The sequence below is a fragment of the Sinocyclocheilus grahami genome, unplaced genomic scaffold (genome assembly GCF_001515645.1).
Source record: "Sinocyclocheilus grahami isolate Dianchi unplaced genomic scaffold, SAMN03320097.WGS_v1.1 scaffold632.1, whole genome shotgun sequence".
Lineage (NCBI taxonomy): Eukaryota > Metazoa > Chordata > Actinopteri > Cypriniformes > Cyprinidae > Sinocyclocheilus > Sinocyclocheilus grahami.
In genome coordinates, this window is record NW_015505811.1 from 36367 (window position 1) to 64108 (window position 27742).

Below are 27742 nucleotides of genomic sequence, written 5' to 3' on the forward strand. Positions count from 1 at the left end.
CCCCCCCCCCCCCCCCAAAACCACATTCAAACTCTAAAACAACACAATGTCGTAAAATATCCCATGAGAAATTATATGTAAACAGATGTTTTCCCATTTAGACTTCCGATGGTAAGCGCATTGACCACCGCGGAAGGCATCGCGCCCTTGGCACGCGTTCAAACGGCCTCTTAATGATGCTGCGGCGCGTTTCGGTTGTTAGAAACAGGCCGTGATAAAACACTGACCTCCCGCCGCCATCCCTCTGGTCAGCGCGACCGCTGGAGAGGCCCTGCGGGTCACAGCGGCCCGGACGGCGCTTCTCAGCAGTAACCTTGCGGCCATGTCTTCCTCTTCCCCAAAAACTCTCAGAATCGGGCTGATGACGTCGAAGAGGCGTTTACGTAACTATCGCGTCGCGTGAGTTATACGTCAGCAACCTATGTATTCCATACGCTCTGATGTGAAGTGAACGGCTGGCAATGGTTCTTGGACAGATAAAGCCTTTTACTTACAAAAATGTTCCATTGAAATTGTTATTTTGTAAGTTGTAAGTTGTTGTTACAGCTGTAAAATCATAAAAATTATTTGAGATCTCCTTCAAACTAAATCTTCTGTTTTGTTTCATTTACAAGTTTTTGACTATGTGTGTGTACTGTATATACATATATATATATATATATGTGTGTGTGTGTATGTATATATATATATATATATATATACTTGTAGTTATTTTTTTGTGAGGAAAGTAATTAATACATTTTGGGTGAGAATGCACATGTTTTCAGGAATCTGGGAATATTTTCATTTATTACAATGCTGGAGTTTATTTTCTGTTCTTTGTTTGATTGCTATATTTGAATCAACATGAAAAGAACATCAAACTTTTATTGAACTTTATTTGGATAAAGTAAGAAAACAGATTTTTCAAAAGCCCAGTAACATAATTAAAACACATTAACAAACCATAATCATTTTGTTACATGATACTGCATCTGATTGGTTACTGTAGACTTAAAGAAGCTCAACATAATTAGCAGGAAACAATCCGTAGTGACCATCAGGACTGTAACCTCTCCACCAGCCCTCATCTATCATCTCGATCCCTGTGATAATATCATCCGGGTCAAAAGTGATCTCTGAGTCATCCACTAAATGAGAAACAAAGAAGAAAATATAGTGCATAAATTGATGTGTTTTTAATACCACATCTTCACTGATTATTAGAGTTTGGAATATTGTAAAATGATTTATTTTCTAAATTTAATCAGGCCTAGCTTTACTGAATTTTATATATATATAATATTTGTATACATAAAATTTGATCATAAAATAAATTAAAATATTTATATATGATTAATTTATCATTAAAATAAATTACTTAGATAATACAGTAGAACTACACCACTCACAAGCTTGGTAGTCATAAAGTGCTCTTGCGCAGATGTTCTGGTTTTCGCCTGTCTCCTCTTCCTCACCAGCATGGGTTTGGAAATCCTTCAAATTATATGATAAATAATGCCATTCGTGTGACACTGAAATCTATTGTACATAATATTTTATACCCAGCTGAAGTATTATTATTACTACAGAAAAATATGTCCTAATACATCATGGCAGCAAGGTTTTGGATGACAAGACAAGGAACAAACCTGGTTAACGTTCTCATAGAGACTTTCATGTGAGGGGATGTTCATGTAGATGTTGTTTACATCATAACTTTGCTGTTTCCCAGCATTAGGGCTCGATCCCTCCTCACCTGAATCTGCTGCAGGATACACAGTAAGTAAGATTTCAGGCATAATTATAACACTGACCGACGTTAATAAGCTTTACAGCGAGAACACATACCATCCCATTCATCTTCAGAATCTTCAGCTTGTTCAGATACAAATGGATCATCAGAGAAGGGGTCTGAAAGACAGCAATAAAGCAACTTATCACTTAACTGTTACATAATGTCAAACCACAGAAATAAAAAGGATTGCTGCTTTTACTCACCTTCATATTTTACTGGGAAAGCCGGAGTTTCGTGCACAGGAGAGACTGGAGCTGGTATATGTGAAACTGAGGCAGCTGCCGCAGGGCGAACTGGAGATAGGGGCTGAGACCTGCTTTCATTGGGAGGGTTTTCTGCACTGACTGCTTGCTGGGATAAAAATGGGCTTCTCAACTGACCTGGGGGAAAAGACATGAATTTCTGAATTTTGGGATAAAAGGTTTTGTCGGAAGTTCTTTTGATGAATTGTTGGACAGGAGTTTTCTTTACCTGGTCGGGTGACTGAAGAAGGTGTTGCACTGTTGGCCAAGCTTCTCTCCTTCTGCATGAACAGCTCTCTGGGATTGATGGAACGCTGAGAGATGATTGATGCTGCCTCCTGAAAAAAGGTAGAAAATGCTATTTTATGTCCTTTCATTTCTTTTTTTTGCCCTTTCTTACTTACACTTCAATGTATAATAGAGGAAAACACTAGGATTCCGGAAGTAAAATCCCATTCATTTTCTCCTTAAATAACTTTTTTGTTTCGAACGTTTTTTAATGATAATGTGTAAACTATTCAAGACAGACCATAAGTCAATATTTTTATATAATACTATTGTTTGATATTTTATTACATAATTCACAATGCTTTGTGGGAAGTGTATTTCATTTGATCATTAAAAAATGGTCTGATTTTCATATACTTTTTTCTTTGAACCCGTGATTCATCTCTGAGCTTAGAACTCTTTACTAAAGGGTTTTTTTAAAATCTCTTTGGAGAAATTCAATGGGAAATATACTCTGAGATCCAAGGACACTCTCTGTGCTGCATTTTATTTTGACTCATCAAAGGTGAACTCACATTGGCCTTCTGCACAGACTCAGATCGCAATATTCCTGCTTTGACAGGAGACTGGTGTTCCTTCTGCTCTTTCTCCTTAACAACAAGTGAGGCAATCAAGAGTGACTAACATGATATATTAAATATGATTTTATCATGTTCAGATTTATTGCAGGTAATAATTTTACCAATTTTCTTTGCTCCTGTTCTTTATTTCCTGCCTCTTGTTTCTTTTCAAACAGCCTGTGAGACAAGTAGGAAGTTATTTAGCAATCACGTACAGCCAAAGCAACTCCATTTTTGCATACATTACTGTTCAAAAGTTTGAGGACAGTAAGATTTTTTAATGTTTTTTGAAATAGCTCTCTTATGCATTTATTTGATCTAAAATATAGAAAAAGAACAAAAAAGTAAAATTGTGAAATATTATTACAATTTAAAAATAACTTTTCTATTTTAAGATATTATAAAATGTAATTTATTCATGTGATGCAAAGCTGAATTTTCAGCATCATTACTCTGGTCTTCAGTCACAGTGACTTCAGTGCTCTAATATGATAATTTGATGCTCAAGAAACATTTATTATTACCATCAATGTTGAAAACATTTTTGGTGGAAAATAATTTTTTGATGATTCTTTGAAAGTTCAAAAGAACAGCATCATTTGAAATACAAATCTTTTGTAACTGTCACTTTTGATCAAATTAACATGTCGTTGCTGAATAAGAACATAAATATATTTCCGGTCCCAAACTTTTGAACGGTAGTGTATATACCAGCGGTGGCGAACTCCGGTCCTGGAGAGCCGCAGCCCTGCAGAGTTCAGCTCTAACCCTAATTAAAACTCACCTGCCTGTAGCTTCCTAATAACCGTTCAGACCTTGATTCGCTTGTTCGGGTGTGTTTGATTAGGGTTGAAGCAAAACTCTGCAGGGCTGCGGCTCGCCAGGACCGACGTTCGCCACCCCTGGTATATACTATTTGATGATATGAACAGGACAGACACAAAATCACTCGCCTCTGTTGGTCGATCCCTTGCTCTCTCTCCCTCCGCCTTTGTTCTCGTTCGTTTGCCTCTCGAGCGTCCTGCTCCCTCCGTTCTTTCTCCTGACGCTGCCTCTCCTCATTTGCCTTCCTGCGCTCCTCCTGCCGCCGGTTCTTTTCATCTTGCTGATAAAGGAGATGGAAGAGAATGTGTCAAGACAACAAAGAGCAGATGAGAAGATAAAAGCATTGTGTTTTACCGTGCTGTTTCCTCACCTCAGCCTGAACCCAGAAGTTGTCTCTGTCCGTAATTTGGATTTCATCTAAAGCACTGACCTTTTTATAGACAGAACCCTGTGGGAACAAAGACATTGGAGTAATTCAGAAAGCAAACATGCAGATATTCAAAGCCTCTAGAAATATGAGGTATGGACATAACTCATCGCTTCACTCACCACACGTCCAAGAGGTTCGCAATTATTGTTCTGGCTTGATTCTTTGTGGATGTTGTAGTTGACGCCTGAGCCCTTGGCCACCTTTTCCATGATGGCAGCAGGTTCAACATCATCATCTGATCGAGCGTTGATGGTCACATGGGCACCCTTTAATAAAATACACATTCAAAATTAGGAATTTGTAGCGAATGAAATGACATGACCCTAATGTAACTACAAAATGAAAATCGAGAATTATAATAAGCTGCATCAAACACTCACCCTCAGAAAATTGGACATTGAATGAACGTGGTTGGCGCAAACACCCTTTCTAATGTCCTTGACTCCCTCGCCAGTCTGAAACCAAATAATAGTATAAAGATGATTGCTAAAATGGAGATTGAGGGGTTAATGGGATAGTTCACTCAAAAATTCTGTCATCATTCATTTTTATTCCCTCCATCGAAAGTCAAGGTAACCAAAATGTAGACAATCCAAAAGGATCATAATTGCATCATACAACGAATCCATATGAATCAAGCGGTTTAATCCAAGTTATGCAAAGAGATACTGTCGCTTTATATGATTTATCTGATCTAAACTATGACCTTTTTGGATCTTTATTTTAGTTCCCTGGAATTTCAGTGGAGGGACACTTCTCTGGTTTCTTTTAAATCTTAATTTGTTTTTGTTTTGAAGATTAACCTAAGTCTTATTGGTTTGGAACATGAGGTTGAGTAAATGATGACAATTGATTTTTTTTCATTTTACATTATAAAGTAGGCTAGTTCTCATCAGTACATTCGGTTTTGGACATTTTTGTCCATTCGTACCCAGTTGATGAGCACAAACTTGGGAACTCCAGAGCTGGGGTCCAACACTTTACAGAAGGCGTACATGATTTTACCGCTGTTCAGTTCCTCCACCATTTCTTCAAGCCCACCATCTATGGCACACTCAGAGAAAACATATAAGCATTTGTAATTGTCAACTGCTGTTGACCCATCAAATAGGACAAAAAAGAATGACATCACTCTATTTGGCATTCTTATCTGCAATAATATCTTATTTAAAACTCACTCACCTCCCTTCCCTGCAACCCGAATGTCATTACTGTTTCCTTCATAGGTGAACAACACCCTAATCAACAAATACAGTTTATTTGTATGCAGGACCCTTCTGTTACAAAATTACTTAAGGTAACCACTATAAATGACAACATACATCTATAACGTGAAAATTAAATTAACCCCTTAACTGTTCCGGTCCCACCTGTGGGACGTTTGGCGCTCTTTTTTTTGTTGTCTTTTTTCTCTATCAAATCTTTTAGTAATCATCATAAATCATATCATTTGAAAGCTTAGAAGCCCAAGATTCATCCTGTGAAAACCATTTCGAAATCAGACAAAAAACATATCATTGGAAAGGTCTGAGTATCAGGATTCCATATTTCTATTTTGAGATAGAAGTAATATTGACAGAGATATCTAGACATTTGTGACAGAAAAATGCATAAAAAAAATTCAATGGAGTTTGGATGGCGCCCGGTGGCTGTTTGTGGTAGGCTATAACGCCCTAAATAAAATCTCAGGAACCTCAATTTTTTTCATATCAACTTCAAATTTGGAACATAACTTATTTAGACATAAGGCTATACTTTTATACCAATTTTAGAGTAAAACCTGATATGTAAAATATTTCTTATATATAAAAGTCACCTTTATCAAGTCACCTTTATTTATATAGCGCTTTTAACAATACAGATTGTGTCAAAGCAACTGAACAGCATTAATTAGGAAAATAGTGTCAATAATGCAAAATGACAATAGTAAACACTCATTTTTCAGTTAAAGACAGTTCATCATTGAATTCAGGGATGTCAACATCCAGCTCAGTTTAAATAATATCTTTGCAATCGTGTCAACGATATCGCCGGAAATTAAGTGTCCCCAACTAAGCAAGCCAGAGGCCAGAGCCAGAGGCTATATAAAATAAAATTAATATAGTGCATTTTCTTTACAGTAAATTGAAACTACTATAACTTTTTGATACTTAAATTTTTTTGAAAAAATTCCACTTTTGCGATCATATGCTGATTTTCTTCTTTAAAAAGACAGTTAAAGGGTTAAATCCAAAAATTACACAACAAGCAACTAATAATTCCCTTTTGATCACGAGATATGTAATAACTGGGTTTCTTGAAAAGTAATTTGCATATTATGTTAAAGAGAAATACCTCATTTTAAGCAACATTATAAGTTAACGTTAAAATGTCGTTAGTACTTAGAAAATATAATTCATTCATCCATTTTCGATAGCATGTTGATTTGTAACACATAGATGTCTTACCAGTTTGTGGCCGCTCTCCCGTTCACCACTTCGTTATATGCGTCTGTAAGCGCGGGTCCGTTTTTACTCAAGTTTACTGCCATAGTGGGTCATTGAACTTGCACAAACTCGTGGAGAACTTTTTAATGGAGATATACTCTTAATCCTGTCTTCCTCTTTCAGTGGACCGTCTTCTGCCGTTTTAAAAACGCACCTGTCCCATGAAATCTGGTTCAGCGAGTTTTGGGGAAATTGAAACGAGGAAGAGAGAGCACGTGTAGCCTATTTTCCTTACATATTAGTTAAGGAAACAAATATAGAAAACATTATATGGTGTTAAAAGAAATATATTAGGCTACAGAGAAAATGCTTCTGCCTTTCTGTCGATCAATAGACTAAACTAGCATTGGGAATCATTTTAGCGAATCGGTTTGTTCGGACCGTGTCGTTTTCATTGAATCAGTTCAAATGATTCACCGATACTTTTTAGTTAAAAGTATTCCATTTTGTTTCATTTTTGTGTCAAACTGTGATATTATTCGCCTATTGTTAACAGTATGAGCAGCAGTGTTGTTCAGACTTTACATATTTGCCGTTAAACCAAAAGTAATTCCGCAAACAATCGTTTGGACTGAATCACTGTTCAAAAGAACCATTTGTTCGCGAATCGCACTTTAGCTATTGATCAGAACGGCCACGAGGGAACTAGTTGGACTAGTAAAATCACATTTTTTTGCCGACACTTGAAGTATAGGCTAAACATAATACAATGCTTCATCCTTGCTTCAGAGACTGACAGATCAAGAGAAACTGGACGATCTGAAATATATCAGTGGCATGGTAAACATTCATTCAAGCTTCATGCAAAAGGGAATTTAGTGCCCAAATGCAACATATTATGCGAGTTATACTTTGCTGCATTCTGGAGAGATTCTGTAAAGAAAAAATGGTCTCTGTCAGGTGATCTCCAAACTCGTATAGGAAAGAGTCAGAGCTGTTAACTTGGCGAACTGAAAAAAGCATTGAACAAAGGGATGTCAATAATTGTGGCCAAAGAGAAAAACTTATTGCATAATGAGAGTTTCCCCAATTTTTGTTTTACTTCAATTAAAGTTTGGGTTCTTTAAAAAAAATAAAAAAAAGATAAAAGGGAGTAAGAATGCAGATTTATTTTCACATGCATCTTTGTTGATGGTGCTAGATTAAGGCCCGTTCACAACGATAACTATAACGACAATTATGCCTATATCTCGGATAAGCAGGGATCTTCTTTGACATCTTGAAGGGTTTGTGAATATGAATATTTAAATGCACAGGTGGCTTAGCCCTGATAGCACACATATGTCACGGAGATGTCTGTCTGACGTCTGCATTTACATCTGCAAGACTATTTTTTTAGAGTGTGTGCTCATCTGCAATGTGTCTATATAGGACGTTTCCTATCAGATGTCAAATAGGCATTTAGAAAATGTCTATTTGATTTAAAGTTTTAAGATTTAGACAAAGTTTTCTTAACAGAAATAGAACGTTAGTTTTTGGCTTGTAGAACAATATTTTAACATTCCCATAACGTTATTATATTGCTCCCCTAACCTCTTTAGCCTACTCCGCACACTCTACTTAACTACTTAGCACACTCGCGACCCAGTATAGTAGGCTATAAGCGGCATATAGCCTATAAGTGTAGCTATCCTGTGTGCTTTGACACATAGGCCTACATGGATGTACCCCTAGAACCGCCCCTGAGTGCAATTAGAGATAATGACATCTCCATGTTGTACAGATGCCAGATTTCAAATATTTAATAAATCAAAAACAGTTCAAGAGTTTTTCCAAGCAGTTCCCAGACTGAAGCTGCAAATGCTTTTATAAATTACATTATTATTGTTCCGTTTTGCTTGTTTCAACAACCTATTGTTGGGAAGTCGAGTTCGAGTCTCATACCGGTGGGGATTGTAGGTGGGGGGAGTGAATGTACAGCGCTCTCTTCCACCTTCAATACCACGACTGAGGTGACCCTTGAGCAAGGCACCGAACCCCCAACTGCTCCCCGGGCGCCGCCGCCGACTTGACTTGACTTGACTTTGGATGGGATAAATGCAGAGCACTAATTCCGAGTATGGGTCACCATACTCGGAATTAGTGCTCTGCATTTATCCCACTTCACTGCATTTATCCACATCACTTCACTATTTCTATTTTATTCTAAATGTTGCTCAGGTCTAAAACAATGGCTGCAGTTAGTAGTCTCATCATTTTGGCCCCTCATTTCGATCACGCTGTAAGACTTATGCAATGGTTAGCTTATTATAACAAAACAGAAAAAATGGGAATGGTTTGTCGAAGGAAAATCTTTGAATAGTTTGTAAGGGGAAACTCACATGTTTTGTCCATGTGGTCTCCAAATCTATTAGTTTACACTACATTTGAAGCAAAATAACTCAGCGCTTCAGTCTTCTCGAAGAATTCGAATCAACCTCACAATTTCAACCACACTAATTAATCTGCCAGAGAAAATCATATGCGTGCAATTAAATGCCGCTATTTTCTGTGACCACATATGCAGTTTGAGCCAAGATCATATTTGAATGAATTAATCGCAGATTTTCTCACACAAAGGCAGAAAACAGATGATTAGCAGTGGCTCTCATTATGACCCCTCCCAGCATCCGACTGTTCGTGATATGGCACTGCCAATGCCTTTTGGGCAGATTTCAACTCCTGCTGTCAGTCCAGAGTCTTTGTCTCTGGCTAAGATGACCCAGTTTTGCGGTCGGTGTTGTGTTGCAGCCCCAGCCGTGTGAGTGTGTATGTGTGTGTGCATGCAGGTCTGTGCTAAGCACGCTTGTTGACAGGTATGATATAGAGTGCATCTGCCCCCTGAGCCCTCTCACACACAGCAGACAATTGAGTGCGAGATCGTAATGGGAGCGGGGCCCTGAGGGCCCGGCCGTGGGGCTGGGAGGGCCGCGGCTCCTGTGTCATGGTTAGGCTGGTGTCAAGGTTTGAGTTTACGATCAACCCCCCCAGTCTTTCTCTTTCTCTCCACACACACTCAGCATTACTAAGCCATGTGCCTCACAGATCTCTGAGATTTCTCCCTTGAGGCCAATCCCTGGTAATCAAAATTAATTGCTTGTCCTTGAAACTGTAATCGGGTTTCACTTTTGAGCTCAATAGGCTCAAGCATTTCATTGTGATTATTGTCAGTTTAACACGAAGACTGGATGCTCGCATGAAAGCAAATGTTTTGCATGAGTGAATCTCACAAAACTTGTAAAGAGCTTGATTTGGTAGCATGGTTATATTTGATAACATGATAAAATAGCTTTACTGTCTAACTTTACAAAAAAATCTTGTGAAAAACTATGAAGGTCATATTTGTCCCCAAAATACATTTTTGTTGTTAAATGTTAAGTGGCAGAAAGAAAATAGCTTTACTGTCTAACTTTACAAAAAAATCTTGTGAAAAACTATGAAGGTCATATTTGTCCCCAAAATACATTTTTGCTGTTAAATGTTAAGTGGCAGAAAGAAAGAAAAAAAAAAAATATATATATATATATATAGTACATTTTATAAGAACATACTACTACTTTCTACTTCAAAACTTAAAAATTGATTAAATGTATTTCTTGCTGTTTCATTGTAATTCATTGTGAAATTTACTTGCAATTTCTGAGTGGCAATTGTTTCTTTTCTATATATATATTATATATTAATTTTCTTTTTTCTTTCTTTTTTTCTCTCTTTTTTCTTTCTTTCGTCTTCCTTCTTTTTTCATTTATATGTGAAATTGAAGCATTCCTGTAAAATTTGCCTAAAACACCTAAAAAAGCATGGCCAAGGTAAATTGCTCTTGAATCATTATATGCATGGTTTTGGTTTCTTTTGAAAGGTGACATTCTGAGGTTTGTTCCTAAACAGAACAAACCTCTGAATCACTTTAAGTCTTACTGGTATTGAGTAATAGAACTTTGAACACACTGAAAAAGGAAAAAAAAAACATTACGCCTACATTTTTTTTATTTGTAAACAGATGCCTGCATTTGACAAAGACACTGATTGTACCTGCTGTGTTGACTTTATCTTAAACTGGGTTAGGGTTAAGGTTCCATCATTCAAATCATTCAAATCACAAGAATCTCAGCTTTCCAAAGATATGTGACATGTTTAGCTATTTCTTTTTTTTGAGCTGTTGTATGTCATGAAGTTAACCCTCAAAAACACACAGTGTACCGCAGGCGGTACAGTGGAACACTAACAGGTTTTAATCTAACTTTTTTTTGTTTATTTGTAAACAGATGCCTGCATTTGACAAAGACACTGATTGTACCTGCTGTGTTGACTTTATCTTAAACTGGGTTAGGGTTAAGGTTCCATCATTCAAATCATTCAAATCACAAGAATCTCAGCTTTCCAAAGATATGTGACATGTTTAGCTATTTCTTTTTTTTTGAGCTGTTGTATGTCATGAAGTTAACCCTCAAAAACACACAGTGTACCGCAGGCGGTACAGTGGAACACTAACAGGTTTTAATCTAACTTTTTTTTTTTTGTTTTAATAACATGCATCTATTATAGGTGCCCTTAAATATATACTATATTTAGGGGCCTGGTTCACCCCAATTTCACCTCAAAATGAAAAGAAAAGTAAATAGAGGAAACTAGTATAGAATTATGCTATTGAATCAAATATTTACATTTTTAAAGAAATGATTCCAACATTTTCTGTTTAAATTCTCCTTTCTCTCTAATCTTTGATCAGATTTTCTTAAATATTGTTCCTCCTTTTGAGATGTGTTTTGCCCATATAACCCTTTTTTATTTTCTAAATTAGGACTTGCATTATCTGCTGTGCAAACACTGCTTTCCGGTCCATTTCCTCCAGACTGGTTTAAGACTGTGTGTCAACATCAGCAGTCAACTGGTGGATCGTATAGCATACAACTGAGAAAGAAGCTTAATTGAAACTTTTAAAAGGTTTTTCAATTACTTTGTCACATTTCTAGTCTTGCATGAAGTCAGACTGGCTCTTTCAGGACTTTTAGTTTGAATTTTCATCGGCGGGTCGCTGTAAACGTACAATGGCCTCATGGCCTGGGGGCTTTTTTTGTTTAATGTGTGATTGTTTGTGCCTGTTTCCCACTCAAACGTTTAGAATAAATAATCGCCCACCCCCTCTCACTGCTTACTTCTCCCACAGACACGCACACACAGTCCCATTAGCATCTGATTTGATACACATCATGTTAGTAAATGAATGGCAAGCTAGTGAGTCCCCCCTGCCAGGACAATCGATGAAATGCTCCTCAGGTGCAAACATCTCTCCAGGGCCGGTAGTCAAACCCCCAACCTCACCGAACCTCCTTATCAGAGCCATCCTTAATTAAGAGCCATTAACATTCTTTCTCACACCTTCCTTTCAGCCAAGCGGCTCGGCGGGTTCCAGACCCCTTGCTGTCAGGCTTGAATGAGCAATGTGCACATATATTCACAGGCCGGAGTGCAGCATGCTGGCCCTGAGCCGGATGGTGCCAGACCCCCGTCCCGCCTGCACGTGCAGTCCAAACACGGCGAGAGAGGCACTTTATTGTGTACATTGTGGGCATGTAATGTTTATTAATGCTTCGGCCATGTAAACCTTTGTTTATAATGCCAATAAAGCCTCTCACAATATTGCATTTTAACAGATGATGAAGGCCGGCGGTAATGAGTGTCCATTGCTCCGGCACAGCTGCTATCGCTTCACAGCACAATACAGCTGGTCTGCTCTAATTACCTCGGCCGTGAGCTGGTCATCTGAGAAAAATGTAAACCATTTAGAAGGAAACAGTGAGACGGCTTCAGAGTGAGTTATTGATAATGTGGCGTGTAGCACTTCATCTAGAGTTCACGCTGCTTCCTGCACATAAATTCATCTGGAGTCAAGTGCATAGGGTGCGTTTGCATGGCGCATGTAACACAGCCATATAGGTCTCAGTTTCATTATAATTGATAATGCACACATGGTTATATTTCCAATAGACCAATAATATAATTGTTAGTAATTTTAATGGAAATGCATGTAAAACTGCATCAGTGAGTTGGTTAATTCACTATACAGTCAATTAAAGATATTATCTTTAACAAGACAGCAATTTATAATGCTAAAATGCTTTAAAATACATGTATGTATTTAATTTATGCGTATGTTAAAAATTTATTATATTTAGCATAAAGAGACTTTTGAGGGGACTATTAAGATATTGACTATATTTTCAATAAATTATCATTAAATGTGAAACAAATGTTATATTATTTAAAATGTAAAGTTTTATGGATCTTTTATGAAGTTTTATGAAAAATGTATATATTATGATAATATTTGTTGTATTTGCTGTAAGTTATATTGAATTTATACAGTATATACGTATATATATATATATATACACACACACACACACACACAACAAGAGTAATATATATAGCAAGAAGACAGCACTATAAAATGCTATAAAAGTATATATTTTATTATTTATTTTGAAAAACTATACTGCATTTAACAACACAAATGCATTTGTTAAATCATTGATTACGACTAAAATCTTATTTTAAAAAAGTGTTATATACATGTAATATATATAAAAAAAAGATTTTTCACTCTAAAATATAAACATATAAGAAATTATATTTCACATAAAGAGACTGAATCCTATTTTTAGAACAAGATTTCGACATTATTTTCATCACAATTAAGCCCATTTCTCATTTCCCCCTCATTATTAAATGTGAAAAAATGTCACATTATTTAAATTGTAAAGTTTGTATATATTATGATAGAATTTGTTGTACTGCCTTTAATTTATTATTTTAATTTTAAAAATGATTCTCGTATTGCCTGCAAAGCAAAACTGGATATTAAGAGTTCTTTTCAGAGAATGCATTGTGAATATAACTCTAATAGTTTTTGTTCCACTGGCAGATGTGTTGTTCAGCTCTGTAATCAGAGAGAATCAGAGGTCACTGAGGAGGCCATAAACAGTTTTGATGTGCACTCCAGAGGCGTGAACTTCACCTCGATTCACTCTGACACATTTCACAGGGGACTTTTACAACCTGTGGGTTGCGGTGATCTAAACGACATTGTTTGCTTTGACTGTGGTTAGCACAGTGCCCACAGCATTTAATGCTTTATTTGGTGTGCTGAGAAGAGGCTTTTTTGTCAGGGTGACTGCTTTTTTATGGTGAGAGTTTGTCTCCTAATAGCACTTCATTTCCTTCCCACACTAGGCTGGCCAAAACAGAAGCAAACTGATGGCGTGGTCAAACCAAACACCTCAGATAACACCTCCACTGTCCACATGTCCTAAATGAGAGAATTGTTCATCTTAAGTTATGCTGTAAAAATGGCTTTGATAAATGTTAAAAATGTCATTTTAATGGAAAATAATGTAAAAGCACTACAGTACATTGGTTAGCTTATCATATACTGTATACAGTAAAATATAATATTCAATTTAATAGTAAAACATAATTTTACAGCTTAATAGGTACAACATGATAGTTAATTATCAGTCAAATAATCTTTTTGCATTTATAATATATAATTTTTTTTTTAATTATTTTATATCTAAAAAAAAAAAGATACATTTTAATATATTTTATATAATACGCCATTTAATAGTGTTAAATCAGGCTTTTTATTATTTAATTTTTTTTAATAAATATAAAAAAATATTATTATAAATAAAAAAAGCTACGTTGTTATATTATGTGTTTATTATGGTGGTTATAAGTATATTTTAAAGTACAGACATTGTATTAATTTTTTTTACGGAGAATTTCTGCCAACCACAGCAGCCCAAGTTTTTTTATTATTATTATAAATCTGTATATCATTTTCTGTAATAGTATGATAGTTTTTTAAAACATTAAATTAGATTTTATATTATATATTTTAAATCACATTGTTAATACTATAATATTCAATTTAATATAATTACATTTTGTTTTGTTTTTTTTTGTAAGTGAAAAAGCCATATTCTGTTACGTATTTATTATTATGGTTATTGCTAGTAAATTTCACAAATAATTACAAAGAAACATCAAGCAACACATTGAATGAAACGGGACATTCTGAAGTACAAATATTGAATTATAGTATTTCCTTGTAAAACATACTCCAATTTGTGTCATTTCTGAAATATTTTCCTTTACATAATATTAACTGGATTTTTACAGTAATAATATGTGTCTTATTGTCTGATTAATGTTTTTTAAACTCATTTTATTGATACTTGAGAATAACATCAAATATCAAATTCAATGGTATTCATTAAATAGTATTAATAGTTACTTCAGATTCTTTCAATTGTGAAAAGGTAATTATGCAGTCATATTTTAGACTTAGAAAAGAAAAGGGCTGACTCATAATTTTGGGGTAATGTGGTTCTGGTTAGTGATTATTGTCCAGAGGAACATTTTTTTCCTGGTCTCAGAGGGCATAATCTAATGTGGGGATAAATCAAATCAAGCCTGAAGTGTGCTGGTGGTCAGACCTCTAGTCCATTGTTGGACTGACCCATTGATTCCCCAGGGAGCTCAACATGGTGGCAATTAGTCTGAACCGTCCCCCTCCCATGCATTAGTCAGTCCAAACAGCATCCAGCACACCAGGACTCCTCCGCTCTCTTAATCATTAGCCTCTGGTTCAAACAGAAATCAAAGTCAGATCATCCATTAGACAAGTCTATCTGCTTCTATTTAGTGGCCTAAATCCACTCTACAGTCTTTCTGGAGAGCATTTGTTCCTTTACGACATTGTGAGGAACCTACTTGATCTGTGGCTTTCTTCAGGAGATCTGACACAACAAGTGGCCAGCTCTATCCAAACAGGTTTATCACACAGCAGCTTCGGCAGGCGCTGTCCAGCTGTTTGAAATACTGTGACACATCCTTCCGCCTCACCCCTTCTATCGGTTTCCTTGAGGAACAAAAGAGGGATTTCCTTTTGGACTGATATATGGTGTGGCTGGAGTGAAACGGCGAGAGTTATAATGGGAGATAGAATGTCTTTGCGCTATGTGCTTGTCTCATCACATTAGCCTGCTGACCGCTGACAGACAAAAACGAGACAGCGATGGGGATTTACTTCAATTTTTATTATTTCCACTTGGGTGTCCGGCTGATTACAGATTACATGATGAAAACTGTAGTTAATAAAGTAATCTAGGTTACTCATTTTAGGTAATGTATTCTGACTACTTTTTAGATTACTTTTAGATTACTTATTACCTAACTTGTTTTAAACATACCATTAAATGTCCCACATTGACATAAAAAAGCAGAAAGAAAATATATTTCATTATTTGATATCAACATCATGAAATGCATTAAACATTACATTATTCCAGGGTTTCCCAAACTGGTTAATGAAAAGAACCGCAGTGGGTTTGACCGAGTTGATAAAAAGCGAATAATTAATTCAATCCTAAAATTGTAAAGTAAATAAATAAATCCATAAATACATTATTTTAAAATAAAAACAAAATAAAACACTTGAACGCTAAAAATATTTGAATGGAAATATTTCATTTGTTTACCTGCATGTCTTCTAAATATTTTTTGTCAAAGGGGTTTGGCTGACAAAAAGTGTGCATGAACAAACATTAATAAACATGAAAGCAGCAATGACATTACACATCCAAAGTCTTCAGTTGGTATGACACACAGTAGTATTTTTTAGAAATGATAAAAATGTAAGATTTAGGGACAATCAATAAATTATGAATAATTTGCTACCATTGTGTGAATAATATGTAATCATGTGATCCATAAAAAGTTACTAGTCCAATTATGAGCCATATAAAATGTAATTTAATGTAATTAATTTTTGGAATCTGATTACATAATCCAGATTACATGTAATCAGTTACTATCCAGCACTGATAGGATGAGATTATCCAATTCGTTATCTAATTGTGTGATTCAATCTCATATCCCAAAGGTCGTGGAAAAATGAAAAGCTTTGTGAATGGTTTAGTCTTTCCTTGTTCACTGCGGGTCTGTAGACCCAATGGAAGAGCTGAATACACACACAAAGAGCCCACGGAGCTCATGGGGCCCCATGGGCCCATCCTCCCCCAAAACTCAGGCGTCCCGACCAACTGCTACAGTCCACACAATTCCAATCCGGTTTTCACTTCCTGTTTGCGAGGGGTGGGCGGTCATCACACAGACACTAGCTTTTACATTAACAGGCTCATAAATAATGTCAAGGGAACTGACGCAAATATTTTGCTAGACAGATGCCATTTATTATGATTTATATTTGCCCGCCATCAGTTAGCTTACATGTCAACTGCAGTGATGCTAATAGAATGAAATATGTCTGTTGGAGTCTGTCTTGGAGAAAGTTAGTGACAGTTTCAGATTAATTAGATAGATTTGGTTACATGTTTACATGTATTGGAGATTTAAGATCAATATGTAGATTTTTATGGTTTTTTAGAGCGTTGCTATGCTGTTGCTGTGGCATTCTGAGTGGTTTAAGTGTGTTGCTATGGCATTCTGAGTGGTTATAGTGCATTGCTATGCTGTTGCTAAGGCATTCTGTGAGGTTTTAGTGTGTTGCTATGCTGTTGCTAAGGCATTCTGAGTGGTTTAAGTGTGTTGCTACGGCATTCTGAGTGGTTGTAGTGCATTGCTATGCTGTTGCTAAGGCATTATGAGTGGATTTAATGTGTTGCTATAGCATTCTGAGTGGTTGTAGTGTGTTACTATGCTGTTGCTAAGGCATTCTGTGAGGTTTTAGTGTGTTGCTACGGCATTCTGAGTGGTTGTAGTGCATTGCTAGGCTGTTGCTAAGGCATTTTGTGTGGATTTAGTGTGTTGCTATAGCATTCTGAGTGGTTGTAGTGTGTTGCTATGCTGTTGCTAAGGCATTCTGAGTGGATTTAGTTAGTTGCTATGGCATTCTGAGTGGTTGTAGTGCATTGCTATGCTGTTGCTACGGCATTCTGTAAGGTTTTAGTGTGTTGCTATGCTGTTGCTAAGGCATTCTGAGTGGATTTAGTGTGTTGCTATAGCATTCTGAGTGGTTGTAGTGTGTTGCTATGCTGTTGCTAAGGCATTCTGAGTGGTTTAAGTGTGTTGCTACGGCATTCTGAGTGGTTGTAGTGCATTGCTAGGCTGTTGCTAAGGCAGTCTGAGTGGATTTAGTGTGTTGCTATAGCATTCTGAGTGGTTGTAGTGTGTTGCTATGCTGTTGCTGAGGCGTTCTGAGTGATTTGAGAGCGTTGCTATGCTCTTACTAAGGCATTCTGAGTAGGTTAAGTGTTTAATTAAAACTATTTGTAAAACCCTATCATTTCAGCTACAGGAATGAGCCCCAAGGAACCATCCAGTCTGATCTCTTTTTAAAAGTTTGTAACTAGTTTCAGATTTGTGGCAGATGGATAACGTATATATTCAATTTTTCTGATCATTTTACTCAAACACAGCAGTGAAATTTGTTTGAGTCTTCTCTCTGTTAGTGCCACAAGTTTAGCCCACTGGAACGTAAGGCCAGCAAATGGAGAGGAAGGGATATGACTATGACCTCTGCTGGGATAAACGGGGAAACAGAGGGTTTGTATTTATATACAATGGGCACTCAGCAGCCACTGCACGCTGGGACTGAGAGCTTTCACCACTGCGTGGGGTTAAAGGTTAATAGCCTCTTGGAGTTTCATGCAAAGGATGAGAGGTCACAACAGGGAGATGAAGACAAACAGGTCCAAAGTTTCAGTAAATTCAGATAGTTTTAAGTTAGAAAAGAATAACCTGTGCTTTAATAGGCATTTTTACGTGTGTACAATCAGGTTTTTATTATCTTACAACCAGTGCTGATTACTTACAAATAGTTTGTTAATGATTACAGATTACATGATGCAATTTGCAGTTAGTAATCCATAAAAACTAACTGTAATCTGATTATGAGCATTTAAAAAATGTAATTGAATCTAACTACGAGTACTTAATTTTTCGAATGTGACTACGGCATCCAGATGACATGTAATCAGTTACTACCCAGCACTTCTTACAACACAATTTGGTTGTGCTGATTTTAAAGATCTTTGAAGATGCAATACAGCAGATTTGATCACAGTTATGCTGAACATAAAGTGACATACTCTAGCTGTGACTCTTCCATGTGTAAGTCTATATAATCGTATGCCTAAAGCAAGATATTATGGCTTTACAATCATATCTCCTATAGCTCAGTTAAGATTTCATTTCCTGAAATCAACTATACAAATGTATGCCGTATAGAAACTGCAAAAGAAATTGTAATGACGCCACTGCGTAGGCTGATCTTAAAATAATAGCGTTCTGAATTTATTAGTCAAGATCAACTGCGTACAGGCTGCATAAAATGGCTAATTTTAGTTTAATGGTCACATATATTAAAGCTATTGAAAACTGGGCTGTGCCGAGCTAATTATTCAACCTAATTGCAGCCATGTAATGTCAACAAATAAGTCACTCTTTGCTCTACACCCTTCTTTACTCAGATTTAGAGATTGGTATCACTATCTGTGCCTGCACCTTCCTTTTCATGGAGCAAATGAGTCTACGATAAAGGCTTTGTCTTATATTTGTTTTAAGGAACATAATTTTTTTTTTTTCTTTTTAGTCATCAACGAGTGAACCACAAAGATTTTAATAGCTTCAAAATGTTCCATCAATCATTTTCTTTAGCAGTTGGCTTTGAGTCTAGGTTAATGTCACTGCCTGTTTTGGTATGTGGTTACCCTCCCTATTTGGATGTACTTTATGTGACAGCGAGTGAATTACTCAATGTAACATTCCAGATGTGAGTTTTGTCAAAATTTCCATATCCCTGTATGCTTCCAGTCTCTAAAACTCACACGGATTCGACACTTTGGCTCTCAAGATATACGACCGCCGAGAAATTAGCACAACAGACACTGTTGAAAAAAATGTATCATTGCTGCCTGATCTCTTTTTAAAAGTTTGTAACTAGTTTCAGATTTGTGGCAGATGGATAACGTATATATTCAATTTTTCTGATCATTTTACTCAAACACAGCAGTGAAATTTGTTTGAGTCTTCTCTCTGTTAGTGCCACAAGTTTAGCCCACTGGAACGTAAGGCCAGCAAATGGAGAGGAAGGGATATGACTATGACCTCTGCTGGGATAAACGGGGAAACAGAGGGTTTGTATTTATATACAATGGGCACTCAGCAGCCACTGCACGCTGGGACTGAGAGCTTTCACCACTGCGTGGGGTTAAAGGTTAATAGCCTCTTGGAGTTTCATGCAAAGGATGAGAGGTCACAACAGGGAGATGAAGACAAACAGGTCCAAAGTTTCAGTAAATTCAGATAGTTTTAAGTTAGAAAAGAATAACCTGTGCTTTAATAGGCATTTTTACGTGTGTACAATCAGGTTTTTATTATCTTACAACCAGTGCTGATTACTTACAAATAGTTTGTTAATGATTACAGATTACATGATGCAATTTGCAGTTAGTAATCCATAAAAACTAACTGTAATCTGATTATGAGCATTTAAAAAATGTAATTGAATCTAACTACGAGTACTTAATTTTTCGAATGTGACTACGTAATCCAGATGACATGTAATCAGTTACTACCCACTTCTTACAACACAATTTGGTTGTGCTGATTTTAAAGATCTTTGAAGATGCAATACAGCAGATTTGATCACAGTTATGCTGAACATAAAGTGACATACTCTAGCTGTGACTCTTCCATGTGTAAGTCTATATAATCGTATGCCTAAAGCAAGATATTATGGCTTTACAATCATATCTCCTATAGCTCAGTTAAGATTTCATTTCCTGAAATCAACTATACAAATGTATGCCGTATAGAAACTGCAAAAGAAATTGTAATGACGCCACTGCGTAGGCTGATCTTAAAATAATAGCGTTCTGAATTTATTAGTCAAGATCAACTGCGTACAGGCTGCATAAAATGGCTAATTTTAGTTTAATGGTCACATATATTAAAGCTATTGAAAACTGGGCTGTGCCGAGCTAATTATTCAACCTAATTGCAGCCATGTAATGTCAACAAATAAGTCACTCTTTGCTCTACACACAGATTTAGAGATTGGTATCACTATCTGTGCCTGCACCTTCCTTTTCATGGAGCAAATGAGTCTACGATAAAGGCTTTGTCTTATATTTGTTTTAAGGAACATAATTTTTTTTTTTCTTTTTAGTCATCAACGAGTGAAACCACAAAGATTTTAATAGCTTCAAAATGTTCCATCAATCATTTTCTTTAGCAGTTGGCTTTGAGTCTAGGTTAATGTCACTGCCTGTTTTGGTATGTGGTTACCCTCCCTATTTGGATGTACTTTATGTGACAGCGAGTGAATTACTCAATGTAACATTCCAGATGTGAGTTTTGTCAAAATTTCCATATGCCTGTATGCTTCCAGTCTCTAAAACTCACACGGATTCGACACTTTGGCTCTCAAGATATACGACCGCCGAGAAATTAGCACAACAGACACTGTTGAAAAAAATGTATCATTGCTGCCAAACTGCATGATGCCTGTAACTGCAAAAATGCACAGATTTGGCGTTGATTCTGTGATTCTGTGTTATGAAGGGGGGATGTTTGGTGTTGCACATTTTATCTGATCTGTAAATGCACATTGGGGCCCTTGAAACTCAACATTATTGGACCAATATGCAAAATATATTAATAAGTTCTACTTATTTTTTGTTGCAGCAAACAAGAAGTAGCGACAGATGTTTTCTTCCATAGTGTGATGCACATCTGAGTGTAACTGATTATCGAAAAAGAAGGCTTTGGTTTTATGTATTGATTGTTGATTGGATGTTGAGATGAGGGCGTGGCACACAACAGTGGAGGCAGGTGAGCGTAAGCTTGCAGGGGCGGGGTTTAAGCAGATGAAACGATTGGAGAAGTATAGTTATGATTAAACAACATTTTATTGATTTAACATTTATTAAACATTTTATGATTAAACATGTTTTAATGAAACATATGCACGGATTAATTGTTCATAATAAGATCTTTAACATGCATTTAGAAAATAGAGAAGGTACATTTTAATTTCAAGCTAATGTGCAATGCTTTTAGCTAGCAATATTCTCAGCTCTATACACAATTTACCATACTTAAATTTAAGTTTTGTGGTTTTTAGCTTTGATGCTGTCTACATGCTATTGTGTTCCTAAAATATTTAGCATGTTTCTTTACATTTAAAATGCAGCGTTTTCCAGGAAAACTGATCATAAATATTTGTGGGCTATTTATTTATTTAAAATTTTGATATGTCCGCTTTTTCAGTAGGAATTACGAAATACAGCACTCATCAGGCCAGGTGCTTTAAATTAATTTCATACAGAAAACATTAGAAAATACAGATTTTCTAATTTACTCATTCACATTATTTGTGATCTACACAACACAATTGTGTTTCTCTTCTTGATTTCTTTGCTTTCGATTAATGTAATTCTCTAAAAATGTGCTACTAGATTAAAATTTGTTGGTCGAATGTGAGGCAATCAATTATTTAAAAATTATTTTTGATGTTGACAAAATTTAAACTGTTGTTCCCAACATGCTTTGCATGGGGAGAGTAAAAATATTGTTCCACAAAGCTGTTTGCACCACCATCTTTTGTCACTTAATATTTTATTTTGGTGCGTCAATCTATTTAATTAGTATATGAAACCATGATCCACACTCACAAAAATAAACGCACTGAAGAAGTCCTGAAGCCGAAACATTTGTGTTTGGTCCTGCTGGTGATTAATGTAAAATAAAACGTTAAAAGAAGACTATTTTTGTGAGAGTAAAAATATTGAAATAAAGTATTAATTGAACAAGATGAGAAAAGGGGGAGACTTGATAGGTTTTACAAAATGTGTGGGAAAAAGTCTGCAGAACAATGTCACAAAGTGTATCATGCATGCTATTCTTGTCTCACAGACACTGGAAAACATCCCAGAATATGAAAATCTCCTGGCCAAACCAGGAAAACGATGACATTATGATGCTGTACAAATTAATCACCGCATGTTATTCCATCTTCTCATAGGCTGCAGAAAGATTGTGAGGAAAAAATACCCTGAAGGATTAACATTCTCTTCTCACAATGTTTCTAGGCAGCTGTGGGTTTGTGTTAAAGCACCAAACTGCAGCTGCATTAGCTGTGCATGGATCCTCTGAGTTAATACAAGTATAGGAATATCCACAATAATATGAAACAGACTTGCATATACTTTAATAGTTGTTAAAAACACAGTTCAATACTTTTGATGAGATGTTACTCAACTTAGTGTGTGATAAGCACTCAGATATGTCATACTATCAGCACTGTTGTCTCTTGAACAGGAAAAGTGTGTCTGCATCTGCAAACACATTTGATCAGGTGTAGTTAATGATTCTCGGCCCAGGTCTGAGTAGGGCGATCTGTTTGAAGCTGTAGTTAAGATCAATGCCCTGAATTTGTCAGGCATAAGGACTCCACATGTGGTGCTTTTGCAATATTTGTGTAATGTCGTGGCAACATGAATATGCCTGAAGAGCATTATTTGAATGTCAAGTGTCGGATGCATGGTGCCAATCTGTCTAGAGATGCATCTCATGCTAGAGAACATAATTTTCCCAGTGGGGCACATGCGATGATAACCAATCACATCTGCTCTGGTATATTGTGTTGCATATATTAATGTGCTGTTGGGATTGCAAAATGTCATCTGTTCTAATCTGACAAGCATTTGAAAGTTTTGGGACAATTTATATCAAGAAATATGTTACAAATTCCTTAGTACTTAAAATAATAAATCAAGCATGGTTGTCTTCATACATTATGCATGGCTGTATGCTCAGTGGTTGCTCTTATATAATTCAAGTCTTTTTCCTTTTCAGAATCGGTTCCATTTCTTTCATTTTTGGTTCAGTTAATGATTCTCAAATGCGCACTGTTAAGATGATAAAACACTCCGACATTGATTCCTGCTAAACTTATTCAACAACCTTGCAATAAGCTACCACCACTGAATCTACAGGACGAAACAGACAGTGTAGACGGACTCTCGAACAAATTACTCAAATGAATAGTTATTTTTATTGAATCAAAAACATACTGCTCAACAAGTGTAGCTCGATTTCTGAATTAATGACTCTTATGAGTTGGTTCTTTTCGTTGAATGAAAAAATACAGCAAAATAGTTTGATTCCTGAATGAATGACTCAAATGAATCAGTTCTTTTTGCAGCACTAACAGTGTAGTCTGATTCCCTAAACGGATGACTCTTATGAGCTGGTTCTTTTCAGTGAATGAAAAACATAAAGTAAAACCAGAGTAGTCCAATTCCCAAAAAAGGGTCTCTAATGAATCAGTTATTTTCAGTGAATCAAAAATCTACAGTGCAACCAGTGTAGTCTGATCCCCGAATCAGTGATACTTATACAGTACAACCACGTGGGATTCCTGAATGAATGACTCATGAATTAATTGGTTATTTTTACTGAATAAAAAACATACATTGTAACCAGTGTAATCTGATTCCCCGAACTAATGGCTCTTATGATCTGGTACTTTTCAGTGAATTAAAAATATAAAGTGGAACCAGATTTGTCCAATTCCCGAATTGGACTTTAATGAATTAGTTATTTTTACTGAATCAAAAACATGCAATGCAGTAAGTGTAGACTGATTTCCAGAACAAATTACTCTTATGAACCGGGTCTTTTCAGTGAAGAACATAGTGACTTAATTAATGAATCTGTTCTTTTTACTGAATCAAACACATACAGCGCAACCAATGTAATCTGATTCCTGAATGAATGACTTTCATGAGCCAGTTCTTTTCATTGAATGAAAAACATAAAGTAAAACCAGAGTTTTCCGATCTCTGAATGAATGGCTCTAATGAACTGGCTCTATGTTCAAAAACATACAGTGCAACCAGTGTGGTCCGATTCCTGAACAAGTGACTCTTATGAGCTGGTTCTTTTCAGTGATTCAAAAAATACAGCAAAACCAGGCCGACTCTTGAGTGAATGATTCTAATGAATCAGTTCTTTTTACTGAATCAAAAACATACAGCACAACCAGTGTAGTCTGTTTCCCAAAAGAATGACTCTTATGAGCCAGAGCCTTTTAGTGAATCAAACACACACAACTAACTAATAAGTGTATTTACTGACGGTTTATTAAAATTTTTTTTTATCTGAAAAGAAACGCTATGGAGAGAAACAGTTGAGTAAATAAGAGATAATCTCATTTGTGAAATGCATAATGTTCCTTTCACAACAACAACTGTCAATTTGTTTCAACCAAAAAAGAGTATTTCAAATTTATGCCACATTTTTATGTGTGCAACGCCCTAGTGTTTTAACAGCTAAAAATAAAACAGAACGATGGAAGTCATATTGTGCTGACTGGCTCCGTCTCATTAGAGTTTTTACTAGTGCCTGTACAGAAATGCTGAAATAATGTTCACGTCTCTTTCACGCCCAGAAATGTGCTGCGGTGTGAACAGAAGGGTGCTTTTCATGGATGCTTAATGTACATTGTATTGGAGTTTTATCTTTATGCTTTTTATGAGCTAACACATGAACATAATGCAGGAATAGCCAAAATAACCTGGATTTTTAATGCAGTTTTATCTAATTTTTCCTAACAATTATGTAAAACAGACTTCTAGTGCCTGTACAGAAATGCTGAAATAATGTTCACGTCTCTTTCACGCCCAGAAATGTGCTGCGGTGTGAACAGAAGGGTGCTTTTCATGGATGCTTAATGTACATTGTATTGGAGTTTTATCTTTATGCTTTTTATGAGCTAACACATGAACATAATGCAGGAATAGCCAAAATAACCTGGATTTTTAATGCAGTCTTATCTAATTTTTCCTAACAATTATGTAAAACAGACAATCAGATTTTAACCTCATTACTTTCCACAGTTACGCTAAACAGACAACCATCGGTTGTAAGCAGCCATATCATCTGGTCATGGCAATGGAGGTTGAAGGCAACCACATCTGTTGAATCAGGGCACCTACAGTGCTTCTCTTTTCGCTGGAGAATGTTTCTGTCTACGGCCCAGGTGAAGAAAGTCTCCAAGCCACAACATGACATCCATCTCAGGATCTTTAATGAGGATGTCTGCCACTGGAGACGCTGGACTCATGTGAGGCCCACATCGGTGAGGACAAAGGGTGAATTATTCCCTGGCCGAGTGTGGCTAGAGGAAGTAGTGCAGATGCCAATGGAGATAACTGAGTGTGGGTTCGAGTTTCCACCAGCTGGTCGCACATACTTGTGCTGTGCACAGAACTGTGTATAATTGAGTGCAGAGTGTGTGCAAAACGTATTCAAATATATTTCTGAATGGCTGCAATGTCTTTTGAATGGCAAATTTTTTTATAAAAATTTGGAAATTAAGCATTATTATGATAAAAGGAAGAGACTTGATCATGTTCAATGTTCAATTACAATTCTGTCTAATTATATATTTAAATTAGGGCTGTCAGTCGATTACAATTTTTTATCTAATTACAGGGTGCTGCGATGAATTAGATTAATTCATCACAGCACCCTGTAATTAGATAAAAAAAAATTAAACTAAATTTGGCTGTGAAAATACCCCCAAAAGATCATTTAAACCTATTATTGTGTTAAACGTTTAGGCTACAATGGCCTAACATAAAGTATGGAACATAAAAGAAGATCATTCGAGAAACATCTCAGTATTTTTTGTTCATGCAATCAAAGTCACTAGTGACCAAAACAGCTTAGTTACCAACAGTCTTCAAAATACCTTCTTTTATGTTGTGCAAAAGAAAGTAAGTCATTCGTGTTTGAAATAACAAGAGGGTGACTAAATGATGACAAGAATTTATTTATTGATTTATTTTTGGTGAACTATCCCTTTAATGTTTTTTTTTTTTAAAGGGGTCATCAGATGCTAAATTCACTTTTCAAGTTGTTTGAACATAAATGTATGTTGGAAGTGTGTGTACACATCCATCCTATAATTATAAAAATCCATCCAGTGTTTTTTTTTTAAATCCCTATTTTAAAATCCCCTTTCTCAAACCAGGCTGTTCTGAGATTCCTGTCAGAATGACGTAGTTCTGTACAGGCCCCTCCCACGATAGTTGATTGACAGTAGTGTTTCAGCACAGACTGGACTGGTGTCTTACGTTAGACCCGCCCTGAGTGAGCTGTCATCAGTCCGCCATTGTGTTGACTCAGATACATGAGAAGACAAGATGTCTCCGATTAAGCGATTGAGGTGCTTTATTGTTGGATGTAATAATGAATATAGCACTCGTCATTTACTCCCGACATCTGAGCTGCTGAAGACGCAGAGGATTAACGTTACTTTCGCTTTGAAGTAAATGCGCCACTCCCGATCTGCCTAAATGCATCTATGTTCGCTCGAATCATTCGTGATCCAGCCTCATCTATAGAAGAGGTGAGTATAAGGGTTTTTTAATGAATCTTTGCAAATCACCTTTCCTAATAATGCGCAAATTAGCAAAAGTTTCACGATGAATGCGGCTAAAGTAAACAGTCTCTCTGAGAGCAGCTCGGAAGCGAGGGGCGGGGCCAGCAGAGCTCATTAACATTTAAAGCAACATGGACTATAATGGCTTGATAAAAACAGAGCTGATTTTGACAGGTTTAAAAAGGTGTTTTTTACACTAACATTGAGAAATTTTAATCAAAGTATGTTATAGACTTTTAATTAAGACCCTAAAGAATCATATTAAATAAATGAAATTATACTCTAAAGAAGAAACTAAAACTACCAGCAGGTGGCGGTAAATGTCTTTATGAGTCGATTCGTTCAAACTCTGATTCATTCAGGAATTCTGTAAATGGCGCTCTCTATGATTCATTGATTCACTCGATTCGTTCAAACTCTGATTCATTCAGAAGCTGTGTTGCTCGTAGATACACAACACTTCTGCTGTGGCTTTATAGGTAATATTATTTTTGGCAAAATTTAACAAAATGCACAATATTAACTTCTTATTTACTGAACTGTTGTATAAAATCACATTTAAACTTGTGATATTCGGGACAAAAACAGCACTTGTGTGATATTGCTTTTGCTGCTGATGTGATATCATATGATATAAATATGAGACAAAAACTCATACAGGGGCATTTTTGCC

At 36.2% G+C, this 27742-nt stretch overlaps 2 protein-coding genes and 1 long non-coding RNA gene across 3 annotated transcripts in view; 1 reads left to right on the forward strand and 2 right to left on the reverse strand.

The window, feature by feature from the left end:
- Window positions 1–370, reverse strand: part of LOC107558099 (cytochrome c oxidase subunit 5B, mitochondrial-like) — a 2707-nt gene extending 2337 nt beyond the window's left edge. The window contains exon 1 of the mRNA XM_016241717.1: window positions 228–370. Coding sequence (XP_016097203.1) covers window positions 228–324 — 97 coding nt within the window. The 5' untranslated portion in view covers window positions 325–370. The remainder of the gene's footprint in view (window positions 1–227) is intronic.
- A 500-nt stretch (window positions 371–870) lies between these two features.
- On the reverse strand, window positions 871–6943 carry LOC107558101 (drebrin-like protein B). The gene is made up of 15 exons (XM_016241718.1): window positions 6570–6943; window positions 5305–5360; window positions 5054–5166; window positions 4503–4577; window positions 4242–4388; window positions 4063–4140; window positions 3821–3972; window positions 2990–3044; window positions 2823–2897; window positions 2249–2357; window positions 1981–2157; window positions 1831–1893; window positions 1632–1747; window positions 1392–1476; window positions 871–1130 (listed from the first exon to the last, which is right to left on the reverse strand). The coding sequence occupies exons 1-15, from the start codon at window positions 6650–6652 to the stop codon at window positions 994–996; spliced, it is 1521 nt and encodes a 506-aa protein (XP_016097204.1). The 5' UTR covers window positions 6653–6943; the 3' UTR covers window positions 871–993.
- A 3113-nt stretch (window positions 6944–10056) lies between these two features.
- LOC107558110 (uncharacterized) overlaps window positions 10057–27742 on the forward strand; it is a 22517-nt gene continuing 4831 nt past the window's right edge. Inside the window, exons 1-2 of the long non-coding RNA XR_001605458.1 lie at window positions 10057–10067; window positions 21628–21639. This is a non-coding gene — a long non-coding RNA (uncharacterized lncRNA). The remainder of the gene's footprint in view (window positions 10068–21627; window positions 21640–27742) is intronic.